This window comes from Loxodonta africana, chromosome 19, assembly GCF_030014295.1.
Source record: "Loxodonta africana isolate mLoxAfr1 chromosome 19, mLoxAfr1.hap2, whole genome shotgun sequence".
Lineage (NCBI taxonomy): Eukaryota > Metazoa > Chordata > Mammalia > Proboscidea > Elephantidae > Loxodonta > Loxodonta africana.
The window spans coordinates 58,087,243-58,113,913 of NC_087360.1; the positions used below are offsets into that span (position 1 = coordinate 58,087,243).

At 40.2% G+C, this 26,671-nt stretch overlaps 1 protein-coding gene across 9 annotated transcripts in view; it reads left to right on the top strand.

The window, feature by feature from the left end:
* The window catches only part of SLC20A2 (solute carrier family 20 member 2), a 116,912-nt gene that overhangs the window by 50,865 nt on the left and 39,376 nt on the right, over positions 1-26,671 (top strand). For 6 of the 9 annotated variants that reach the window (XM_064272771.1, XM_064272772.1, XM_064272770.1 and 3 more), the window contains 4 exons: positions 14,347-14,898; positions 19,718-19,858; positions 21,201-21,286; positions 24,750-24,846. In XM_064272771.1, coding sequence (XP_064128841.1) covers positions 14,610-14,898; positions 19,718-19,858; positions 21,201-21,286; positions 24,750-24,846 — 613 coding nt within the window. In that variant the 5' untranslated portion in view covers positions 14,347-14,609. Of the gene's footprint in view, positions 1-14,346; positions 14,899-15,706; positions 15,791-15,831; positions 15,964-17,848; positions 17,973-19,717; positions 19,859-21,200; positions 21,287-24,749; positions 24,847-26,671 lie in introns of those variants that run through there. The other 3 variants (XM_010592425.3, XM_064272774.1, XM_023551070.2) reach the window with 3 other exon arrangements.

Consider the following 26,671-nt stretch of genomic DNA (forward strand, 5'->3'; position numbering starts at 1 on the left):
ATAAGTGACTTATGCAGTCCAAGGGAGATCCCTAGGAAGCCAGGCTAAAATATAAAAACAAGAGAAAACTATCTGATCAGGGGCATCATAGGTTGAAAACTGAAGGGAAAATAAACTACACAGAACTAGTTCAGCAAAATAAATAAATGACCAAACAAACAACAACAGTAAGCCTGGGGAGGGAAAGATCAGTAATCAGAGTTTCTGTAATATGTTATCTAAAACGTCAAGTTTTCAACCAAAGTTATGAGATAACGCAAAGAAACAGGTGTGACATTTACATAGAAAAAAAAAAGTAATAGAAACTGCCTTTGAAGAGGCCCAGATATTTGACTGAGTAGACAAAGACTTCAAAGAAGCAGCTGTTATAAATATGTTCAAAAGCTAAATGAAATCATGCCTAAAGGATTGAAGAAAGATGTGGTCTCAATGACTCATCAACTAGAGAGTATCAATAAGGAGATAGAAATTATTTTTTTAGAAAAGAACCAAATGGAAAATGTGGAGTTGAAAAATACAATAACCAAAATGAAACATTAATAAGTGGGATGGGTCTCAACAGCAGATTTGAGTTAGCAGAAGAAAGAATCAGTGAATTTGAAGGAAAGTTGATTGATTAGACAACGTAAAGAACAAAGAAAAAATAATGAATAAAAATGAACAGAGCCTCAGGGAAGTGCGGGACTATTAAGTGTACCAATGTATGCATAATGGCAATTCTAGAAGGAGAAGAAAAAGAGAGGGACAGAAGAATATTCAAAGAAATAATGGCAGGAATTGATTTTGAAAAATACTAATCTATGTATCCAAGAAGCTCAAGAAACTCCAGGTAGGATAAACACAAGCAGACCCACTCCCAGCTATATCATAGTCGAATTGTTAAATGCCGAAGATATAGAGAAAATTTTGAAAGCAAAAAGAGAGAAGTTACTTAGCATATACAAGAGAACACCGGTAAGATTAACAGCTCACTCCTCGTCAGAAACAGTGGAGGCCAGAGGGCAGTGGGATAACATATCCAAGTGCTGAAAGAATCTTATATCCATCAAAGCCATCTTTCAAAAATGAAGGCAAAAAAAAACAACATTCCCAGGAAAACAAAAACAGATAATCCATTGCTAGCAGACCTGCCTTGCAAGAAATACTAAAAGAAGTTCTTCAGGCTGAAAGGAAGTAACACTAGATAGTAATTTTAATACACACACACACAAAGGAGCTTTGGTAAAGGTAATTAAGCAGGTGGTGATAAAAGAGCGTTTAATTACATATTTATTTTTCTTTCTTCTCTTAACTGACTTAAAAGATCACTAAATAGCCTATAGCTGTTTGCTTTGTGGTTGTTATTAGAAAGATGTTTATGTTCATAACAAAGCGTCCTCCGTAGCTCCAGGTTTTGTAAAGGAAAAACAGGGGAAGGAGCTAGTCACTTGGCCTAAGAAAGTTTATCTTGATCATGTAAAGGAACTAATTCCAAGGAACATTCTCAGAATTAGGTAACAAATCTCAAAAAAAAAAAAGAAAAAAAATCTTCTGAACTGTCTTATGTCTTTTTAAACTTCTGTCTACATGGTTCTTTGAAGGTGATATCAGACAAATGCTTAAGGTTTCTTAATTTGATAAAAGGGTTTCAACTTCAGGAGTCTTGAGTGGGAGATGTGAAGAGCTGCTAACTTTTCGCCTGAGTTACCAATCAGATTAACTTTTTGGGAAATGCATTACCTTTTTCAGCCTGTTAACACTGGTAGTTTGGCAAGTTGATAGTGGAGTTAAGTTTCCTGACTTGATTGGGACGCTTTAGAGAAATGGAGTTTTTCTACAGAGCAAAGAAGATGAGCCTGGCCAAATCAATTTAATAATTATTTGCCCTCTGTTGCTTTTTCTGGTGCCTAAGAATGACTGCTTAAGAATCTGTGGAATGAGAACAAGAAATATAGGGCTGTAAATTGAGCATGGAAAATAGTTATGATAATAATCTTCATCTATCAACTGTTCTATTTATATTAATGTTGCATTAATAAAAAGAATATGCATTAGTAATCAGGAGTCAGTTTTACAAGTGCCATTCTTATTTTTATTGACCTTCCACTATAATCAGGACAAAATTAGCAAATAAATGTGTAAGAACCAAGATGTCTATTTACATACGTGGTTCTGTTTTAAACTGCGGCTGATGGGAAAGTATTTGCCCAATATAACTCTTGGAACTTAGCCAGTCAGCCAGCGCATCGGGGCACAGAATTGCAACCAGTGATGCTAGGTTTGCCATTTCTGGAAGTTTCATACCTTAAGTGATTTGCTTAAGAAAATCTCTTTTTGGTTATGAGTGAAGAAAAATATATACCTAGAATATCTGGGGGGAATCTATCTACAGTGCATATAAAAAGGGAATAATAAAATTTTTTTTTTTTTAATATTTAGAAGCCATTCCTATCTTAGAGTGGGAATAAATATATTGAACTCACCTATTGGTATGCCTTGTTTTCAAGTAGTGTTGTACCTCACACACTCCAGCAAGACAGTAATCTATTTTAAAAACCTCCATTGCAGGTGATTCCACATTTCCCAAGGGAGCTCATTTCAGTGTGCAACAACCCATTCAGTTATAATTTTTCCCCCTCCTATCTGGATGTAGTCTTATTAGAATGAAAGACTGTTTCCTTGTGCTACATCCTCAAATTAGATAAAGAGGGGCTGATAAGTATCTCTTATAATAATTTATTCATGGAATCATTGAATTATAATTTTAAGATGGGAAAAAAAAAACTTTCTTACAATAACCCATCATACAGTCATTCAGTTCCATTTGAACATGTCCAGGTAAATGATACTTATAATTCCTGCAGTAGTCTGTTTCATTTTAATATGTGTGTGTGTGTGTGTGTATTCTGTTTGTTTCCATATAAGCTATGTCCCAGTTTCTACTGAGTCAACTTGGACTCATAACAACCCCATACGTGTCAGAATAGAACTGTGCTTCATAGAGTTTTCAATGGCTGATATTTCAGACATAGATCACCAGGCCTTTCTTCTGAGGTACCTCCGGGTGGTCTCAAACCTCCAACATTTTGGTTAGCAGTTGTTTTAGTTATCTATTGCTGCTATAACAGAAATACCACAAGTGGATAGCTTTAACAAAGAGATTTATTCTCTCACTGTCTAGGAGGCTAGAAGTCCTAATTCAGGTGCCAGCTCCAGGGGAAGGCTTTGTCTCTCTGTCAGCTCTGGGGGAAGGTCCTTGTCATCAATCTTCCCCTGGTCTAGGAGTTTCGCAGCACAGGAACCCCAGGTCCAAAGGACACACTCCACTCCTGGTGCTGCTTTCTTGGTGGCGTGAGATTACCCTGTCTCTCAATTGGCTTCTGTTCTTTTATATCTCAAAAGATATTGACTTAAGATGCCACCTAATCTTGTAGGTTGAGTCCTGCCTATTAACATAACTGCCTCTAATGCTGCCTCATTGACATCGTAGAAGTTTCAGATTTACAACACATAGGAAAATCACATCAGATGACAGAATGGTGGACAGTCACACAATAATGGGAATCATGGCCTAGCCAAGTTGACACACATTTTGGGGGGACACAATTCAATCCATAACAGCAGCTGAGCACATTAACTGTTCACACCACCCAGGGACTCCATGTAAGTCATCTAGGACTTTCTAAATCTTCTCTTCTTCAGGCTAAATCACCCTAACTTTTTAAACTTTATCTCATTTTAATTATTTTTGCTGTTTCTTGATCCTTCAAAAATATATATTTACCTTAATTATGTAATGCCTTCCCCGAGAGCAAAAGGCCATGTGGAAAATGTTTTATTAACAGAAAAGATAGCTAAATGTCAGAATGAGAAAAATGAAGGCAGGAGAATGATTATAGCAAGAATGAGGCCTAGAAAGGAAAAAAAGGATTTTAAGGGCTGAGCCCTCAAGAGCCTGAAGTGGAAACTTTAGATAGAAGACCAAAATAAGTTTGTCCATGTTCTGTAAATTCACCAAAAAAAAAGTCCCTGCTCAAGAAAGGGTCAGATATTTCCACTTTCCCCACTCCCCACCCCACGACAATCCTGTGGTTCACAGTTTCAGGCTAAACTGTCCTTCCCTGGTCCTGTGGTCCCTGACTGATTTGCGATAATAGAGTTGGGCAGGACGTGAAGATACCATCTGCTCTTGAAAATTTCTAGGGATAAAAACTCTGCAGGATCCTTAGTAATCCATTCTCTTTATCACCCTTTCCTCCTTCCGTATTTTCTCGCCCTCCCCAGCCCAACATAAGCCAGGACCGTAAGGAATCGCAGTGCCCAAAATGTGAACTAGTATCATCAAGATGGCCTGGTGAATGTCAACCAGGAGCATCACTTCCCAGCTTCTTTTTGGTGTTGACTAATAAGAACTAGGTAATGCACTTAGGAAGCACTATCTAAACTATACTTACAGAAAAATGAGCCACTTCAGTTATGACAGTCACATCTTAATATGACCAAAATGGCACTAGGTGACTTCTAAAATCCCAACTCTAATCTTCTATGTTTCTCTAATTCTGTGAACCAAAAAATGAATAGAAGAGTAATTACAGGTTGTTTCTTATAAGCATTAACCTCACATACTATTTCAGTGAAAAGGTTTGCAAAGTTCTTGGCACCATCGAGACATTTTCTTATTCTTTGGGTAAAGTTCAGGAGTTCCAAGGTGGTGTAAACACTTAATGTGCTCAGCTGCTAACTGAAAGGTTGGCTGTTCGAGTCCACCCAAGAGGCACTGCAGAAGAAAAGCCTGGTGATCTACTTCCAAAAACTCAGCCATTGAAAACCCTACGGGGCATAGCTCTACTCTGACACACGTGGGGTCACACCCATCTGAGTTGATTCGGTGGCAACTGGTTTACTGGTGGGTAAGGTTCAGTCCTAATGGCCAGGCCTCATGAGAAGCGTAAGGAAGATGAATGATGAATCCCAGAGAAGAACACATGAGATCAGTAGAAGGACCGAGTGTGACTGGGGATGGATGGACTTTAAACATATCCTGCAAATAGGATATAATAGAAAGCTCTAGAGAACTTTGCACCAAGTGCTCAGACACCAGAACAAAAGGGCATCCTTGAAACTGAAAAAGCAAAAATAAGATAAATAAAAGGAGTGTAAGATGTGTTTTCCATCTTATGTTGTAGGTAATAAGCTGAAGGAAGAATTGCCTGAAAGGCCCAGGCTGAAAACATACATAGATTCCTGGGAGATTCATTCTGTTTATTAGAGAAAACTGAACATATTTTAGTTGTACATCCCCAACTTTTGAAAATGTATTTTCCTTTGTAGCGCTTTTGAGGGGTTTTCCAGTGATAATAATTGCTCATTGTAGGAAATGTTGGATAATATCAAGATACATAAAGCAGTACCTGGAAAGGGCCACCTTTAACCATTGGGCATAGTTTTTTTAAGTCCTATTGCCAGTGCGTTTTTAAACAGTTGAGATCATATGGTACATACCATTTTTGTATACTGATTTTTTACTTACATCACTGTGTTCCAATGTCATGAAAACTCAATTTTTACATCATTTTAGTAACTACATTATATTTTATCTATGGAAGGTGCCAGTATTTACTCAGGCTTTCCACTGTTTGGGGACATTTAGAGTGCTTCCTCTTTTTCAAGATCATAATAAATGTCACTGCAAAAATTACCTTTGTATATCAATATTTGCCCACATTTCAAATTGCTTATTTTCTTGAACTTTTGAGATGAATCTCATAAATAAAACTCATACTCTACCTGAGTACTCCTTGTTCAAGACAGAATGCTGGGATTACCTGCGTCTGACCCAGCATGGCAAGTTTACAAGAACCATTTTCTATAGGAAAATAAAATTCTATTACTTTTTGTTGTTGTTGTTAGCTGCCCCCAAGCCGGCCCCCGACTCATGGTGACCCCGTGCACAGCAGAATGCGATGGTGCCTGTCCTGCACCATCCCCATGATCGGCTGCAGATCGGACTGTTGCAGTCCATAAAGTTTTCAGTAGCTGATTTTTGGAAGTAGATCGCCAGGCCTTTCTTCCTGCTTTGTCTTAGTCTGGAAGCTCTGCCAAAACCTGTTCCACGGCATAGCTTGGAACTGTTTAGATCATTTCGGAATGTACTTACAGGAAAAAAATTACAGCCCTGATTTCAGAGTTGATATTGGAGTTGCAGACCAAGGTGGCACTTTTATTATTAACTTGCTCATACTGAAACTTTCTTTAATTGAATTCCTTGGAGTTTTTGGTATATGAGATACCCGTAAGTCCAGATAAAAGTGCCTTCAATCTGTGCTCGCCTGTAGAAGTGATTTTCAGCTGAAATGTTTCTATTTGCCTCTAAACTAGAATGCTAACGAATGGGTTTCCACCTTTTGGATCCATCATGAGCAGTGTTGAAGACTTCTGGTAGGAAAGGCCAGCTTTTCTTTCCCTGTCAAAGTACCGAGTCCTGTATTTGAAGAGAGGTCAATAGTCTGTCTTAGTGTAGGCCTTTTGTCTGTGGCCTCAGAGGGCCGTGTCTGAGTCCCTTTCTGTGGAAATCTATATTTGCAAGGCTAAGTCAGCTGTCTCTCTAATTGATCAGTAATTTTTCTTTGTTTAAACATGGTGCGATGGACCTGCCCCTGTACCTTGCTTGATTGGTTAAATTGGTTGGTTTTATTGTGTCTGATTAGAACATTCCCCTTTGTGTTGAATAAGAGAACTATTCTTCTTTAAAAAAAAAAAACAACTATATGACTAATTCCAGGGGACTTGGGGGTAGGGGGTATAATGCTGGCATTATAGGAAAGGAAAATATCCAACTTAAATATACTACCTTTTATGACCAGTGTTTGTTTAATCAGCTTTGTTGAGGTATAACTTATATACAATAAAATGCATCAATTTTAAGTGTATAATTTCATGAATTTTAACAAATGTGTACAGTAATGTAACCACCACCACATTAAAGATATAAAACAAGTTTCCTTGTAGACATATGTTTTCATTTCCCTTGGGTGAATGCCTTGGAATGGGACTGCTGGGTTGAATAGTTATGTATGCTTAATTTTATAAGAAACCACCAAACTGTCTTCCAAAGTGACTGCACCATGTTGAATGATTTATTTTTTCTTAGCACCTTATAGTTGTTTCTTAACCCCTTCACTCCCTCCATCCCTCAAAAAAATTTCCTATCCCTTACAGTGCATGACAGTCATTAACCACAGATGAGGCCAGAGTTTGTACACTGAGGAAGAGGAGTAGGACTAGAGGGACTTGGGAAGAGGAGTAGGAGGGAGGTGGGCTGGGTAAATTCACCTGCCTGCTGGAGGAGATGGCCGGTGCAGGGGGAGATTTTTTTGCAAACTCAAGTTGATATTCTTCCTGTGACTGTATGAGATACCAATAACTTCAAGTTGCCTGAGATCAAGCACAATTTATAAGATACTTTTATATATATTACGTTTGATCCTTGCTCTGTAAACTACATCCTCTCCTCACTTAACAACATAGTTAGGTTCCAAAGGCCAAGTCATTATGGGAAATCCGTATTGTGTGAAAATGGAGGATGACCACATCAGGTCACAGAATGGAGGATGACTATATCATTACATAACTGCCAAATTACATCATTTCAGAACTGCCAAACCACTGAGAATCACACCCCAGCCAAGCTGACACATAATCTTAATTTTCACAGCCATCATTACTCTCGCCTTGTACTTCAGCATTCTCTACTGCTATATGTATGTTGTTAATGTACAAATTAGTCAGATTTTTTACTATTGTCATAAATATGAAACGTCAGATAGCCGATAAGTGAGAAGAAGGCGTACATGTGTTATCACCATCCCCATTTTACAAATGATGACCCTTGATTCAGAAGGTGGATACTACTTACCCACAGTCACACACGCTGTTAGTAGCAGCCCTAGAGTTAGACCTTAGGTTTCCTGACCATAGTCCCAGGGCTTTATCTGCTAATAATTATAGGTCGCCACTTAACTGATTGCCAGCACTGAGCTAGTATGTTAGACTTATTATTTCCATTTTTTACAACAACCATGTTATGTACCATTATTCCCGTTTTTCAGATGTATAGCCAGTCATTGGCAGGACAGGAATGGACCAAGAGCTTCTGACTGCAGGTCCTGTGTCCTTTCACCTTCTCCATGTAGGAGAAGCAAATGCTCCTTTTTAAACAGCAAAGAAAAAAAAGGCGGCAGAGGACACACAGCGCAGCCTGGAGCAGCAATGTGTTAGCAAACCGCCCTTGCCACTTTTCCAGTTTACATTGGGTTTCAGTCTGAGGCTCGTTCACTTTGGATGCCTCACATCTTTACTGATCGGGCTTTATATTTGTGCTCTTTGTTCCCATGAGTCAACCTGCCTTCTTTCTGCTTCCATTTATCTGTCTCCTTTGTCCCTGTGTCCTGGTGTCCAGGCCTGATCTCACGTCTGGTTTGAGTGTCTTGCCTTTCCTTCTGACCCAGTTTGCTCCTCCTCCTCTTCCTCCTTCTTTCTTTCCCCTTCTCTTTCTGCCTCTGCCCTTCCTTTCTTATTTTCTTCCTTGCCTCTCCTCTGTCAGAATATCACCTGCCTTTCTCCAGATGCCTGTGCTCCTATAGACTGTTTTGCACATTTGTAAATATGCTGTTTAAAGACAGCTAAGGCACATTTCAGAGCGGTTTTAGTACAGTTTTTATCATTCATGTAAAATTTGAAGCTCAGTATTTTCTATCACGAATATACTATTAAAAAAAAACTTTTTAAAAAATTAAGAGGGTGAAGTAGATATTCTCTTGAGCTGTTCAATAATGGTGTTAATAGAAACTCCTATGATAAGATTTACATTCTAAATGTTACAAGGAAAAAAAATTCTGCTCTTCTACTCTGCAAAAAACGAGTCTTCCATTTTATTTAAATATTATCAGTTAAAGCTAGTAATTTTCACGTCTCAGTAGAGCAGTTAGATTCACCCATATGATGCCAGAGAGCCAGTCACTAGATTTGACTTGGTACCATTGAAGAGATACCTGTATTTTATGTTTCTACCTAAGTGTCAGAATTCAGGATTCAACCCTGGCTTCTAGGACAGTGGATTTTACACTTTTAGAGTGTGGGTATGAGGCACTTTGGGTTTTAGGAGAAGTTCTGGAGAATTACTTCAGAGCAGCAGGGTCCTCTGGATGGAGGAACTAAATCCTGATTCCATCCCCTGTGTGACAGAGGGAGAGCTTGGCCGGGGTGCAGGCTATAAAACCTGAGGTACAAAATCTTCACAGGCCAGTAGTAAGCCCTGTGGAAAGGAGACTGATTAGAGACTATGCACCAATCCTCTAAAACTTCAAATCCCCTGATAGGAGTAGCCACGATCCGCTGCAGACTTAGTTGCCTGGGACTAGTAGAACGTTGAGATGATTGGACTGTGAGGCTGGGAGAAGAGAAGTATGGCTGGTGGGAGGAACCAAAACCAAGATGACTCCTCAGCCCAGTTTTGCTTTGACCCACACACATAGTTATGGGTCTTGTATTCCAGAGCAGGATCCCTTTCACCCAGACTTCTTTTTGCAGAAAGTCCATTTGGTGAGTGCTCCAACTTCCGCAATATACCTGTTTTTTTAAACGGGGTTCACATCCATCCAGAATATTCTGAGAATGTTTATTTTCACATTTTAAGAGGGTATCGGGTAGACTTGATGCCGATGCTTCACCTTGTTCAGAAAGCATTGAGAATGGTGAGCAGAAAGTGAGCTCTTGTTAACCTATGTCAAGTTTGGAAGACAGGACTTGTGGAACCCATCAATACCTATTGCCAAATACTCTTAAGATCCCTGTTGCTGAAATGCAGAAGGGCAGTAGCATTTGAAAATTAAAGTCTGCCTTCAGTCTGCGAGTTCTAGCCATATTGAGGGCTGTCATAGGAGTCCCTAGTGGTGCAAATGGTTAACATGCTTGGCTGCTAACCGAAAGGTTGGAGGTTCATGGCCACCCAGAGATGCTTCAGAAGAAAGCTCTGCCAACCTAATTCCAAAAAATCAGCTATAGAAAACCCTATGGAACACAGTTCTACTCTAACACACATAGGGTCACCATGAGTTGGAATCAACTTACAGCAACTGGTTACTGGTTAGTTCACACTAGAGGAAGGACAGAGAGAGGCAGTTAAGAAGCTTGTTCTAACCCTCCTTAGTGTTCTGATTCCGTAAATTGACCTTATTCAGAAAAGTCCTTGTAGGGGAATTAGAAAGAATCAAGGCATTAGTTGGAAATTCTAAATAGCACTGGTCCTTTGTTGAGACTCTTTCCTGAGGAAGAGAAATGACATTTCCGTGTAGTGCTTCCATACTTAAGACCTTCCTGGCTCCTAGCAACATGATTTTTATGAGCTGCAATGTGTAATTACCTTTGATATCATGCCTAGGCTTCCCCCACCCCAATATTAAGTCAGTATTTACCTGTTTTTTCTTATTCTCTTCAGGCTTAAATTTTAAATTTAAAGCTTTAAGTTATTTTGGTGTTAATAAGGAACTAACATCCTTCCCCCATCCCCCCGCCCCATAGTTGGTAGTTAGCCAGTTGTTCTAACATCATTTGTTGAATAAGCCATCCTTGCCCCACTGATTGGAAATCCAACGTTCCAAACCCAGCTTTAAAACATCCAGGACTCCTGTGTATCATACCTGATCATACCTTAGCCTCTCTGAATTTGGGCTTTTATTTATTTTTGACAAGTTAACATTTTGGCCTTCTGCATGGTGGTTCTCTGGCCTACCAACAGCTCAATGTCAACAGCATTGCCATCTTTGTCTCTGCAGCAGTTTGTGTAGTTATGAAAGCGTTTTAATTAATTTTACCCATGTTTGATAAAAATGAATGGAAAAGGGAGAAAAGCAAACAGTTGTACTTCCAATTAAAGAAACAAATAGGCCTAGTAAATATAACATGATTGATACAAAGATAGAAATCATTTAGGTCTCTAGGTCCCTGGATGGCACAAACAGCCTGCGCTTGGCTGGCAACCAAAAGGCTGACAGTCTGAACCTACCCAGAAGCACCTCGGAAGAAACAGGCCTGGCAATCTGCTTCCGTAAAGATTGAAGCCAAGAAAACCCTATAGAGCAGTTCTACTCTGTAACAATGGGGTCTTTTAAGTCACAAATCATTAGCAATAACAAAAATAAACATTTAGGTCTCCAAGTAGTAACAACCCTTTCTGCTCAACCAGATGCTAATTAGACTTAAAGTGGTTAGCTTAGGGTGTGATTGTGTAGGAGAAAGGCCAAAGTAAAGAACATCGACACAATTTTGGAAATTTGTCATCTAAGGTGATCTAAGTAGGAGAGGGAATCCCTGCTCTGAAACAGTACCAGAGGTAACAAAGATGACTAGTGACCTCCTCAAACAAAACTAGACTGAGGATATAGCTACTTCTGGTCCCTTCCACTAGGCACCCTGTGATTTACCTGTATGTGTCACGTGTCGAAAAGTGAACCTGTGGTCCAACAACATCCTACTGGCAAAAAACAAAACTAAAAACATCACAAAAAGGGGGAAAAAACCCATTCATTTGTTTTCCAGCCCGGTTCCACAAGTCAGTTACCATCTGTCGTCTCTCAGCCCCTGTATACAAATCATCACCAAGTCTGTCTTTTTTTTTCAGCACTGAAATACCCTTAACTCATTTCACTTCTCTATCTACCATCACCGCCTTGGTCGAGGATATCAGCATCTCGTGTCTAAACCACAGCAGTAACCTCATAATTAGTCTCTCTGCATCCACTCTTCCAGTCTGTTCTCTATAGCCAGAACTGTCTTGGAGAGATGGAAGTCTGGTCACGTCACACCTCCCTGACTGAAACCCATCGTTGACACCCCATTGTTCTCATGGTGGCCATGGTTTCTAATATGGCCCACCTCAACTTACACCATGGTTTCCCTCACATTGGCCTGCCTCTAGTCTCCTCTGTCCACCCTGCTCCTTCCTACCATGGAAAATGCCCAGAATGCCCCCTTCAGTCCCAGAGGTAACTCTCAACCTCCTTGGATCAAAGGTAAGCCTTTCCTGCCCTTTCAGGTGAGGTCATGCCCCCATTCTGTGCTCTCAGGACACTGCGTCCCCTTCTTTCATAGCACTTACTGCAGTTTATAATTATACATTTATGTGCTTATCTGATTAGCATCTCTTTACTTCACTGGACTGTAATGTAAGCTCCATAAGTGGAAGGACCACGTCCATTTTTACTCATCATGGTCTTCCCAGTGACTGGCATAAAGGAAGTTCTCCACAAATACCTGCTGAGTGTGGTTCTTGCTTGGCAGCCTGGCCTGACACAAATCAAGACTTTTTTCAAGAATTTCGTTAAAGACAGATAATACTGGTCCAAAATATTTTTTATTTTATATTGTTGTTTACCGATTTAATGTGCCTGTCATATTAACAAAATACCCTCTCAGAGGAATACTGCCTTTTAGCATTAGAATGGCCTTCTCATTTGTCTCACTTGGCATCTGAATCTCCAGAATCACAGAGGCTAAAGCCTTAGAAAAGGAAAGGGTCTATCAGTATACATGTTCTATTTCATTGTATGCCTATAACATTGGATACATAGATGTCGCTTAATATGTTTGTTGATTTGTTATGTATTATTTTAATTTGAAAAGTAAATAACCACAGTATACCATTTGGAGAGGAAAGAAAGAAAAAAAGATTATCCATAACTGTACCAATTAAACTCCACTACCTTTTTTTTTTTTTTTTTTGTACCAATTAAACTCCACTACCGGTAGGTTTTGGTATATGACCTTTTGTGATTTTTATATGCATTTTTAACATTGCCATAATCACAATGTACATGAAATTTTGTGCCCTGCTTTTTTTCCTAAATAACATGGTTGGTTGATCAAAGTATTATATTGTGTATGACATGGTGTATGAGTCTAATTTATTCAGTTCAATAAACGTCCATTAGGAGCCACATTGTGCTGGGCACCATTCAACATGCCTAATAACCTTTCAAAGAAACTGTATAAATTTGGTACCTTGCTTATATAATTACAGAATACTGTAGTTCTGAAGCTTTTGGTGGTGTTTTCACTTTGCAGATGAATTAATTTTGTGGCATCTCCTCTCCTTCCCAGAAAGAGAAAGAAGCAGTACTTTTTTCTCATTTGTTTAATAACCTCTTTATTCATTCATCCAGCATATTTACTCAGGGCTAACCACAGGCCAGGCACTCTTCTAGGTATTAGAGATACAGCAGCGAATGAAACAAAGTGCCTACATTCTAGTGAGGGGAGACAATAATAAGTGAGCCAATGAATGAATGAAAAGGTCAGGTGGTAAGCAGAAAAAGAGCAAAGATAGGGTGGGAAACATGGATAACGGCGTGGAGATGAGGGCTGCTATTTTAGTGAGGTCAGGGAAGGCCTCCAATGGTGACATTTGAGCAGAGACCTAAATGGAGTGAGGAGCGAGCTGTGCAGCTGTCAGGGGGGAGGTTTTTCTAGCCAGAGGGATTATCGGGTACAGAGGCCCTGAAGCAAGAGTGTGCTTAGTGTTTTCAAGGAATAGCAAGGCACCAGTGAGGTGGGAGCTGAGTGAGGAAAGGGGCTTGAGGTAGATGCTGAGGCCAGTGAGCAGGGCGGAGCCAGCAGGAGAGTTGGAGGATCCGACAGGCCATGGTAAGGACCCTGGCTTTTCCTCTGAGTGACAAGGGAAGTCACTGGAATAGTGACAGGATCTGACTCACGCTTTAACAGGATCACTTCATTCTGCAGCCTCCCCGTTTCTGTGAGGCCCTTCAGTCCCCCACCTTTATCACTGTCTGGATGAGTCACTTTGTACCAGAACCTGCAAACCTTCTCTCTGACACACACACTGTCCTCGTGGTGTCAAGTGGCTCATTTCCTATGCGTGTACATGCAAGAAGATAATTCACCACACCCTGTGATATCACCAGATTGCTCCAAGAAATTCAACACCTTGCATATATTTGAAAACCTATATGACACTGAATTTTGCATTTATCTCTTGCTCATGTGAAGAAATTGTCCCTTGCAAATAATAATGTTGAAATATCTTTTTCAAATTGCTTAAAAAAAAAATACTCATCGTGCTAAGGTGTACTATCAGTCTGTAATTACAAAGCATGCTTCAACCTCTGACACTCCAGAAACCGGCTTTTTGGGGGGTTAACCTAATTATAATCTTCCTTGAGTTGCTTTATGGTTAGATCTGTCACATGCTGAAGTTAGATCCCATTAGCAGGCTTAAAACATTTATTTCTGAAAGAACAAACTGTTACAGGTTGCTTAGGGTGATTGATTTCTTCTGTTTTCATTCTGTTACAGGAGGAGACATCACAGCTTTCCCAGATTGGGAGAAAAATATGGAATGTGTTTTACTGCTGACTGAACACAACCAAATGAACTATACTGACAGTAGTTTCAAAACCAGCAGTTAGCAGTTTGTTCAGGCTCCAACATTGCCCAGTACTTTCCAGAACAAACTCACTGTTTACAAGAACTCTCGGCTTTACGAAGTTTATAACCTCAAGCTTTGTTTATTTAAAATATTTCTGCAAAAGAAAAGTACCCGGAGCCCACTGTCCAAAATGGCCATGGATGAGTATTTGTGGATGGTGATTTTGGGTTTTATCATTGCTTTTATCTTGGCATTCTCTGTTGGTGCAAATGATGTTGCCAATTCCTTCGGTACCGCCGTGGGTTCTGGCGTGGTGACCTTGAGACAGGCGTGCATATTGGCTTCAATATTTGAAACCACTGGCTCAGTGTTACTGGGAGCCAAAGTCGGAGAGACCATTCGAAAAGGTATCATTGATGTGAACCTATACAACGAGACGGTAGAAACACTAATGGCCGGGGAAGTTAGTGCAATGGTTGGTAAGTAGCTTTATTCTTAACACTGACGAGAATGTGATTTTTTTTTACCTATTCGCTCGCAATTTTGTCATACCCATGAATGCGATTTTTCCTTTAACTATACAAAACTGGTTTAATGTTTCATATTTACTATCTTATTTTTACTTTCTGCATTTTAATTGGATTTTTTTTTTTTTAGTGCTTATGTATCAAGCAAACATTTTCTCCAATTTCGTGCAAACTTGGTTGTTAAAATAGATTTTGGCTTAGTGAATACTTTTCATAAAATACAGAAAAAGATATTTATAGAATAGTGCTATATAGTTTTGCAGTGGTTTAGAAGCTACCAAAGAAATAACTGTTCTAAGCATATTATTTTAAAAGTTTACATGTGAACTTTCCTTTGAGATTAATTTATGTGTTTTCTTAGATTTCTTTTTTTAACAATTAGAAAGCAAAGTTTTGAAAAATTGGATGCCATAAAACAATATTTATTAGTTTGACTTTTATATTTTCAGCTTAAATACTAGAGCAGTTGTCAGATGAATCTTAATTAAGTGCTTACGTTTCAAGAAATTCTGGTCGGCTACAGCATTGGTAGTCCTTTTATTGAGATTTTGTTTTGATTTCCCGATCCTACCTCTGGGAGCTCCATTTGGTATATTTGTTTCATTTTCCCTCCAGAAGCTTTTTGGGTATCACCTGTTTGTAGTGTGAGTTTTTCTTGGTAGTTTTAAGTTACTTAGATGAAAGTGAGGTATTGAGGTAAGTGAAATATGTTAATAAGCAAATTTACTGGTTGTGCAGTGTAATTTCTCTGTTCCCCAAGGCAGCCATAGACCTGAAGCACTGTAAGGGAGCTTCCCTTACTTTCCTTGCTACAGCTGAAAAGAACATCCTAGGCAGGCATGTGGTAAGTGCAGCTGACAGGACTCTCTCTCTGCTTGCCTCTAGGTAGAGATGACGTCACAGCAGACAGCTGATCTTTACGGGTAATTTGGTTAGGGAGAAGAGGGTTAGAGAGGAGTTGTACCACCTGCTTTCCACAGGACAAATCCTTTTGTAGGAAGAGTCCTGCGGTAGGAGGTAAGATGCTGACATACCAAGAACATAGGTACACTCTAGTTATTCTATCACAAGCATTTCTTCAGCACCCAGAATATGGAGACCATTTGCCAGATTTAAGATGGCCATATTCTTTTTGTTACAGCAAATTAGTTTGAGAAGTTGTTGAGGCGTCTGATCAGAAACAGACCAATATACTAAGGTCTTAAGTATTACTAAGCACAATAAAAAAAAAAAGCACAATAGGCTGGTGTTACATGCTCAGGGTTCCTGTTTCCCAACGGAGCATTTTGTGTCTTAAAGACAACGTAAAATTTCTCTTACAAAAATGACGGCTGTTTGTAAAATTCACCCTTAATAGTAGTGAGTGATAGCTGAGACTTAACCATACCAAACTGAAAATAAGATTTTTGCCAGTCAGGATGATGTGGGCAAGGTGTTTTGAAAGTATGAGAGAAATAAAGAAACACACTGGTAAAATAAAATCTTAAATGTTTTTCCCTCTGTTGAATAAAACTTTTGAGGAAAGAGATTCGGTAGGATCTGCTGAGGACCTCAGTTAGAAAGCTTTGTGAACTGAGCTTCGTGTCACTGCTGACTTTTCATGTGGACGGTGTAACTTGTCCAGTTTTTCAGTTTTCCCACCCTGGCCTTTGGCTCTTTACTGAAAGAAGGAAGGATACTTACCTCAACTAGAATTTAGGTTTACCAAAGCAATTTGAGGTTTTGCTTGAATAACTTGATTTTGTTTGCTTTGGTTTCTTACTTCTGGTGTGTGCTTGGATGAGTCTCAAAATCCATTTTGTTGGGAATTTGTGTAAGTTACCTAGATTTTTAAAGTTGGGTTCCTTGCAAATGGCAACTTTATAAATATGAGGGGGTGGTATAATGATTGTTGACCAAAACCAAAGCTGATTCTGTCCAGATGCCTGAATTCTTCCAATCTTCCTCTTCTAAATTCAATATCCATTTCTTCTTCTCCCTCTTTCCCTGCCCTTTATTCTGTATTACTTTATTTTCACTCTTTTCCTCTAGAGTCTTCTCCCCAAGCCCATGGGCCTCTGTGCTTTCTGACAGACTTGTCTTAGAGTTAGGTTGGTTGGGTAGAAGAAATTGTTAATGCCAGCTAAACTTCTGTACACCTTATCTTTCAGGACTCTAGCTAATCCCTAAAGCGATAGTCAACCCATTTAGTGTGAAACCATCCATGATTCCAAAAATCTGAGAATTCAAAACTCTGGATCTTCTCAAATACCTACAACAACATGAAGGACCCTGAGAAGCTCACAGCCCCTTTAAAGTGCCCTCAATACCCATAACTGTATGCTGAGCCCTGCCCTGCCACTGCTGCTACCCAGCCTTCTCCCCTGCTCTGTACTTACGCCTGTCTGTCCTCCTTCACTACGACCCTGAACCTTTCTCTGCCATTTCCTTCATCTCCCCAGGAATTGTTGCTTCAGAAATGCCCATCCTTCCCCCGTTCCCCTAGGTTTTGTCTTGCATATATTTAATCGTTGTAGGATGCCACTATTTTTCTTTTTCCCACCACTCTTGTTGACATAAATGTTATCCCATTGACCTGCAGAAATCCCCAAAGTTAAGGAGGCCTCTCATTCCCTGCGACACCCCCATACAAACACTGCCTTCTCCTTTCTCCTCTTTCAGGTGCTTCTTCACTCTTTCCCACCATCCCTCTTTCTTTCCTTCTTCTCTCTCAGGCATGGAAACCCTGGTGACATAGTGGTTAAATGCTATGGCTGCTAATGAAAGAGTTGGTAGTTCATATCCACCAGGCACTCCTCGGAAACCCTGTGGGGCAGCTCTACTCTGTCCTGTAGGGCGCTATGAGTTGGAATTGACTCGACGGCAACAGGTTTGGTTTTTTTTTTTTTTTTTGGTATCCCAGGCAGTCTCCATACTCCCTGCCTTTCTTTATAAACTCTCCTGCCCCAGGACATATTTTATAAAGTCAACCAGAGAAAAGACAGCAGCTTTCACGAAAAGGAATCTCATGGTCTAAATTCAGCTGGGTGAGTTTATCCCATTCTCTTACATCACTCGATTATTTTAAATTTTGTAGAAATACAAATCATAAAGTTTATTTTCAAGTTATGATCTTAGGCCATGAAACATGCTCCAAACTCTGGTTTTATTTTTAAAGCAACTAGTCCCTGAGGAGCCCAGGGCTCAGATGTGAAGGCTTAAGGAACTGTCCACCGGGAAGCTTGGGTGCTACCATGGAGCTTGTTACAGGTTTGGCAGCACAATGCTGGCCCCTACTCCTCCCAGCACATGCTCTGGGCATGGACTTGGGGTCACAGCCTGCCTCGGCACGAAGGTCATCACGCCCAGACTCCCTGGAACAGCTGTCAGTGTTGCTTCACAAACTGGGACCTGTACAGCCATTGGCGATCCTTCTGTAACTCAGATATTTTTGAAGGAAATGCCAGGGGTCTGCTTAAGAGTGCTGCTGCTGCTGCCAAGCAACGAGATTTCCAGAATTAACATTCAGGATTAATAGTGTGCCCTGTTTATCAGCCAAGCCCTTTGTTCCTGTACAGTTCTGTTTGAGCTTTTTAGCAACTGTTTCTGAAAGTGATCTGGCCCAGCCGATGCTTTTAATACTCACGGCAAAATTGGATCTGCTTATGAAAATATTCTCAGATGAACTGTAGCCTAGAAAAATATTAGGTCTGGAAAAGAGTGGTGAAATGCCAGAGCTAAAGGATCACCTTAAAACCAAAAAAAAAAAAACAAAAAACCCAGTGCCGTTGAGTTGATTCTGACTCATAGTGACCCTATAGGACAGGGTAGAACTGCCCCATAGAGTCTCCAAGAAGCACCTGGTGGATTCAAACTGCCAACCCTTTGGTTAGCAGCCGTAGCACTTAACCAGTGCGCCACCAGGGTTTCCAGGGATCACCTTAGCTCCTAAGAATTAGAAGGTGTAAGGGACCTAACAAATAAAAAGCTCAGCATTCTGGGCTGGGCCTGGAGCTGATGCCCAACTTTGGGTCAGTCACCTAGCTATTTCTTATATGAGATGTAAAACTCAAAAAGCAATGTGGTATTATGCGCTCCTTTGTACAGACTAGAGGAGCCATGGTGGCTCAGTGGTTAAAGCACTTGGATGTTAACCAAAATGTCAGCAGTTAGAACCCTCCCGCCATTCCATGAGAGAAAGATGTGGCAGTCTGCTTCTGTAAAGATTTACAGCCTGGGAAACCCTATGGGGCAGCTCTACTCTGTCCTGTAGGGTCTCAGTGAGTCGGAATCGACTCAACGGCAGTGGGTTTGGTTTTTTTGATTGTACAGATTCCTGTGACATAGCCAGTAGGTAACTATCCTTATTTCGTGACTACAAGGCATGACTATAACAAACTCTTTGGCAGTATGTTGCCTTTCTTGTTTTCCTGTGTTCATTAGAACCTTTAATCTCTTGCTTGGTTTTGGCCAAACTTCATACCAGAACAAGTTTATCATTACCACCCTCACCTAAATTTGACAAAAGCAGTTAATAACTGGCATTTGGAGACTTTTCTTCAAATACAGCATCCTCATTATCCCTTCAGTGTTGAAGAATGATTCCTTGAATAGAGTTAATTGAGTGATTTTTATCAGGATGTTAGCACTTTGTAAAGAAACAATCCATGGAAAATTAAACCCAGGGAGATGTTGTTATGAACAGCAGTTCTGGCTTTCTTCCTTAGTGGCTATTGAAGACTCTGTACTCTGTATCTGATTTTTTTTTTTTTAAATCTATTTCAATCTATAGGTTCAGCAGTTTGGCAGCTGATTGCTTCCTTTCTGAGACTTCCAATCTCAGGAACGCATTGCATTGTTGGCTCCACGATAGGATTCTCACTTGTTGCAATTGGTACAAAAGGTGTTCAGTGGATGGAACTTGTCAAGATTGGTAATTGCCATTTTCTTTTACCTATAAGAAGGAAATTTACATTTTCTTGAGTAAATTTTATTAAAAGTTACCTTCATAATATGTTTTTCCTACAAATGTGAAGGTTTAGAGGCTCTATATGGGTAGTGCATTTTCCTTTAAAGCTTCTGTTCCTGGAATTGTGAGCCGTTAGGTGTTAGACAGTTTTTAACACCAAACACTCTTTTCAAATGTTACATTGCCACCCAGCTTTGAAAATCAGTATATAGCTGTTGTTCCCAGGCAGGAAATCAGTCTATAGGTCAGAGAAAAACTAGGCCCAAGTGAGGAAAATGCCTTAAATGTACAGGAGTCAGAGTTCATGGTCAAGAGGAAGCCTCAGAGTGAACTGCATTCGAGAGAGTCTACCCTGCCCCTGGAGAGAAGAAAGCACTCTAGTGTCCCTTCTAGTTTGTTTGCCTGGCCAGTAGGAAACAAGACGTAGGTGTGTACCCATTCGTCGAGGTCTAACAGTCTACTTCCTGGTTCTGACTTTTAGCAAGAGGTAAGTCCACTCAACCCATGTAGTGTGACAAATACTCATTCATCCTATCTCCATCCTTTTAGCAGAATCACAGTGGCCTCAGGAGCCCTAGGTCAAACTGGATCCCTGGCCTGCCAAACAGGGACACAGACTGCCAGGAAAATCACCTTGTATCCCAGACTTAAAACAGTGGCTCTCAATTGCAGCTTTATATAATACTAACTTCAGAATTATCCCAGGGAGTGGTGAAAATACCAATGCCCAAGCCCCATTCCAAACCTTGTAAATCATAATGTTAGGGGTGGGGCCAGAGCATGACCAGTTTTTGAAAGCTCTCCAGATGGTTCCAACGTACAGGCAGAGTTGGGAAGTACTAGAGTAGAAGCAAAACGTTTCAGAGCCCCAGAGAGTTAGACTCCAGGAGCGCAAGTGCCAGCCTAGACTCAGAAGATAGACTGGGAGGTGGCCCACCTTTTAAATGACCATGCTGGTACGACAAGGACTCCCTATATGCGGGGATAAGAAGAGCAGACAAAAGGGGCTCAGCGGGAGTCAAAGAAATGTCTTCCAAGGCAGGGGCTCAGGAGAATGATCACTTGACTGCGCATTGGTCATATCTTCTGTTATGTGTGACTCTGTGTGTGCGTGTGTTTGTGTGAGTATAGTTATAATTTTGTAAAGGGCAGCTTTGCCAAGGGTTTGTTAGGCTCTGAATGAAAGTAAATATTTCAGAGATTTTTTATTAACATATATAATATATGTTGGTTATCATTGTATTATATGACCATAACTATGTTGAATTTTAACATTCATTAAATTTTTTTTTTTTTAATTATTCAGTTGCCTCTTGGTTTATCTCTCCACTGTTGTCTGGTTTCATGTCTGGCGTGCTATTTGTACTGATCAGAATTTTCATCTTAAAGAAGGTAAGTGAGGCTATTACGTTTTATGAAATTTTAGAACAAATTTAGTGCTCCTTGATAGAAGGTAATAGTGGAATAGAGGAATAATTGTATTTTCACATGGTTAAGGCACAGCACTCTGGAGTCAGACGCAGACATTGTTAGAAGTAGCCAGAAAGAGTCAAGGTAATTACTCAGGGACTCCCCCAGGAGCCAGCTTTGCAGATAGTGTTTTTTGGCTGGCTGATATAGTTCATTAGTCAGTACCCCCAGGCATTGTGCTCAGACCTCAAAAAGGAAAGGTAATTATTTCCTGAATGTTAAGTTGCATGGAATAAAGACAGTGCTAAGATTTTTAAATTGACTGCCATTAAAAACATCTAAATCGTTTCATTGCCCAAATGTAAAGGTGTTGTCTATTTTTTTAACAGAAGAAGGAAGCTCAAAATACTGAATTGATTTGAGGAAAGAATAAAAAGAAAATATACCTATTGAGAGTGCATTTTATCTACAAAATAAAATGAGATTAAGTTAAAACTTACTGAGATCAATATTCTAGAAAGAGGCTTGCTTGTATTTTTTTTAATTTGACTGGCAAGGGATCTTTGCAATATTTTATAATCTGAAAAGCATGCCTCTGGGCATGGTTGTAGCATGCACTCAGCATAGCAGGGACATGCCTTTCTTCAGCTATATCCTTGCTTGAAAATGGGAAAAAAAAGTTTTTCTTAGGGCTGCCTATTCAACTACTGAAGGACTCATTCCACTGTATTAAGTACAGAATCACCAGCCTCGTTTCTCACCATTCCCTCTCCTGGGCTCCTGCTATAGTAATATTTGTTTAGATCCTGGAAGATGCTACTGGCTCTTGTCTGCTAGCTTCTCTAACCCCTGCCTGGAACCCATCTTTGCCTGGCAAACTCCTACTCCTACTCAGCCTTGAGGTGTCACTTCCAGGAAGCCTTTCCTCTGCCACCCCTTTCTCATCATTGCACTTATCACCTCGTACGGTGTTTTGTTGCTTGCTTATTGTCTGTCCGCCATTTGACTATGAGATCTGTGAGAGTAGGGACCGTGACTGTCTTGTTCACTTTTGTGTTCCAGTGCCCAGTACTGTGCTGAACATGTAAAGGATACTTGTTGAAGATTTGTTGAGATGGAATGGTGGATGCTTGGGCGGGTGGGTGGATGGATGGATGGATGGCAAAAACAAACGCAGGAAGGAGAAGGGGGAGGGAGGAAAGAAGGTAGGCCTCAATAAGACATTTATCATTTGAATTTTAACAATCAGTTATTTAAGAAAAAAATAAGGTGATTTGGTTAAAAAACACAAACTCAGAACTTTAAACCTTCAGACATTTTTTGGTTCTAAGTCTTTCTTTAGCAACCTTTGTCACCAAGGAAGTAACTTTTTAGAAATCAAAGGCAGTAGGCAATTGAGCATCCTAATGTTTCATTTTCCATTCAGCTGGGTTCTTTTCATGTGATCCAAGTGGTCATTTCATCACTGACTGTGCCTCTGATCCCTGGTGCCACCCTTTGTTTTTGTTGTTGAGTTGGGTCATAGAGTCGATTCCAACCCTAGTGACCCTACAGGACAGAGTAGAATGCCCCATAGGGTTTCCTAGGCTGTGATCTTTCTGGAAGCAGATCACTTGGACTTTTATCCCGCAGAGCCACTGTTGGTTTCAAACCACCAACCTTTCAGTTAGCAGCCAAGCTCTTAACCATTGCACTACCAGGGCTCCTTTCCTGCCCATTAGTTCTTAGTATTTGCTGTTCTTCTACCTCCCCTGCCTGGCTCTGGCTGTGACTCTCACACAGTGGAATCACTTTCTACCCCTGTTGTTACTGTTCCTTATGCCTCACTACCACTACACAATTCAAGGCCCTTGACAAGTGCTGATGGGTACTCTGGACGTTCCAGAGTAGGTGCTTGACGACAAGTACTGCTCTGCAAACATACTTGATTTCCACACACGTTTGCATTTGGCAGTAGGTGTATTTGAGATATTCTCTACTTTTCCATAGTTCTATACTATAAAAAAACTATAGCTCGTATCAATTTTTAGACTAATTTTCTTTTTATCATGGAGAGGTAGCATGTTCATATAAATGTGCAAGAGTGCCTTACGTGGTGTTGTGGATTGAATTATGTCCCTCCCAAAAATGTATGTATCAATTGAACTGGGCCATGATTCCCGGTATTGTATGATTTTTATATATGTTGTAGATACTGCCTCTATGATGTTAATGAGGGAGGATGGGTGGCAGTTGTATTAGTGAGGCAGGACTCAATCTATAAGACTGGATTGTGTCCTGAAGAAATCTCTTGAGATATAAAAGAAAGAAGTGAGCAGAGAGATAGGGGGACCTCATACCTTCAAGAAAGCAGTGCTGGGACCAGAGCACGTCCTTTGGACCTAGGGTGTCTGGCAGAGAAGCTTCTAGTCCAGGGGAACATTGATGAGAAAGCTGACGGAGAGAGAAAGCCTTCCCCTGGAGCTGAAGCCCTGAATTTGAACTTTTAGCCTACTTGACTATGAGAAAATAAACTTCTCTTTGTTAAAGCCATCCACTTGTGGTATTTCTGTTATAGCAGCACTAGATGACTAAGACACATGGTTATGGGAAAATTAGTCTGTATTTTGAATTATTTGAGCAACATCTGTGTGCCAGTGCTGCCTAGAGGAGCTCCCAGTCTGTATTTTTGCTTAAGAGTCCTTTGTAAATCTGCTTAAAACTCTGTTTCTAATATTCTCTCAGATACTATTTAACATAAAACATGTGTTGTACCATTCTTGTTGAAGAATTAGACATAGGAATGTTGTAACACAGCCTAAAGTAGTAAATAAATGTTTTATTAGATAAAGGACCCACAGTTCTGTTAACTTCTAATAGCTGAAAGTTAGATATTACACCTTGTGAAGAGATTTTTAAAATTATAGCACAGGGTAATATTTTTGCTTTCAGTATTTTAATATGGCTAAAATTTATCATGTAATAGATTGGTGTAAAATCTGGTAGCCATGCAGTGGGTTTAAGTCATTCGATTATTTTAGGGCATCCTTAGAGGTTAGAGTCTGAAATTATTTATTGAAAGTAGACTTTTAGGGCCAAAAGTTGAACTCACGTAGAGAAGTGTGCTCCATAGGTTTTGAAGCTGCATTCTCGGCATCAGTCCCCTGGAACTGACCAAAACTAACAGTTCTTTTTTGTTTCTGAATCTGACATCAGCTTATGTGATTCTGATGCTCTAATGTGTCTGCTGGCCATAATAGTGGGCTCTTTCAAATAGCATTTGTTTAGGAGAAACAGCCCATGCTGAGGCCATTCCTGTAGATGTATGACGTATCACAGGGCAGTGAAGTGGCCAGCCTCAGGGTCTGGCGAGACTTTCTTGAACTGTATTTTATGTTATTTTGTTTATGTTGACTCCAGGTACTCCTTGAATCCTCACCTTCGCCTTTATCTTGTTACTCCACAGGAGGACCCTGTTCCCAATGGCCTTCGGGCACTTCCAGTGTTCTATGCTGCTACTATAGCAATAAATGTATTTTCCATCATGTACACAGGGGCACCAGGTAAGAAGCCTTTGGAAGCTTAAAGACAGAAGGCTAAGTATATTATGTTTTAACAGTATTGACTTATTTGGTGTTTCTACACTGGGCTGGCACTGTTGTCGGCTGACTGTAAAAAACATTACTCATGGTCATTATGGAGTAGTAGAAACAGTAGAGTCCCTTGATGGTGCAAATGATTAATGTGCTGGGCTGCTAACTGAAAGATTGGAGGTTCAAGTCCACCTAGAAGTGCCTTGGAAGAAGGGCCTGGTGCTCTGCTTCTGCAAAACCACCATTGAAAACCCAGTGGAGCACAGTTACACTCTGACACACTTGGAGCTGCCATGAATCAGAATTGACTTTATGGCAGCTGGTACTGGTAAAAAGAGGAGTATACACATTTACTTGTTTTAAATACCCAAGTGATAAGTGTAAAGGACACAGGGTTTCAAATTAAAAAAAAAAAAAAAAAACCTAAATCCTCACCTCATTCTGACATTTAGTCAGCTGTGTTATAGTAGCAGCTTAGCCTGTATCGGAGCCCTGGTGGCACCTGTGGTTAAGCATTTGGCTGCTAACCAAAAGGTCAGCAGTTCAAATCCACCAGCTGCTCCTTGGAAACCCTGTGGGGCAGTTCTACTCTCTCCGATAGGCCCGCTATCGGAATCAACTTGACAGCAACGGGTCTTTTTTTTTTTTCAATTTCTATATTAGTCACAGAACATGTTGATTCAGTTCCACTAACTTACTGAACAGTGGTGCAGGTCAGGAGTGGGCTGTGGGGCACCTGGCACCATACCTGGCACAAAGCTAATTAGCACTCAGCTAATGGAGGCACTATGAGTAGTGTGTACATTGGTGGTTCAGCAGTGGAAACTCTGAAGTGCTCTGAATTATAGCTACAAATACAGAACTCCCTGGAATTGTCAGACCAATAAATCCAGTGACTGGAAGCCATTTTTATTAAAGATACTAAGACCAACGATGATTTTGTTTTCAGAATTACTCCTCTTTTGCCCCATTCTGATGACTTTCTTGCTCTTTCCAAAGAGTTCGGGGTTTTAGGTGTTTGTTTGTTTGTTTTTTAATTAATTCTTTTACATTGTGAGCGGATAAAGAAGGAAGCTTAAATACAGTATTTTAATTGTACTCATTTCAATATTGATGAACTAGTAACAGTCTAATAATATTTTTCACATATTTTGGTAGGGAGACTTCATCCTCCATTTCTTGGTCAGCTGTGCCTTTTATAGCCAGATGCTGAATATACCCATCAATTGTGGGGCCATATGGTGTCAACAGATACGTTAGTTTCTGTTGCTTTTCTTTTTAATGTCCTTTGTGGATGACGACTCATAGTTCAGTTATTGATTGTATCTGACAGAAAAATCTCCTTTGTTCAAAACATAACATTTCTGCAAAATACCATGTCATATAGCATCTTGGAAACCCTGGTGGTGTAGTTGTTAAGCACTGCAGCTGTTAACCAAAAGGTCGGTGGTTTAGATTCACCAGGCGCTCCTTGGAAACTCTATAGGGCAGTTCTACTCTGTCCTATAGGGTAGCTATGAGTTAGAATCGACTCGATGGCAATGGGTTTATGTAGCATCTTGGAGCCCAAGTTAGCCAAACAGAAAAGCAGAGCAGCCCTCGATAGCCAGGCACCTCCTGGGTTGAATGATTTAAGAAACTAAGCTTGTGAAGGCATTGGAGATTGCTATAAATAAGGCCAGTTTCTTTTTGTTTCTGCATTTTATTTTGTTCTACCCTCCATTCTTCTTTCTTTCTGGTTCCTCCTCTGAATGTCAGGAGAACTGTGTGGTTTTTATAAAACTTTGCCTTTTTT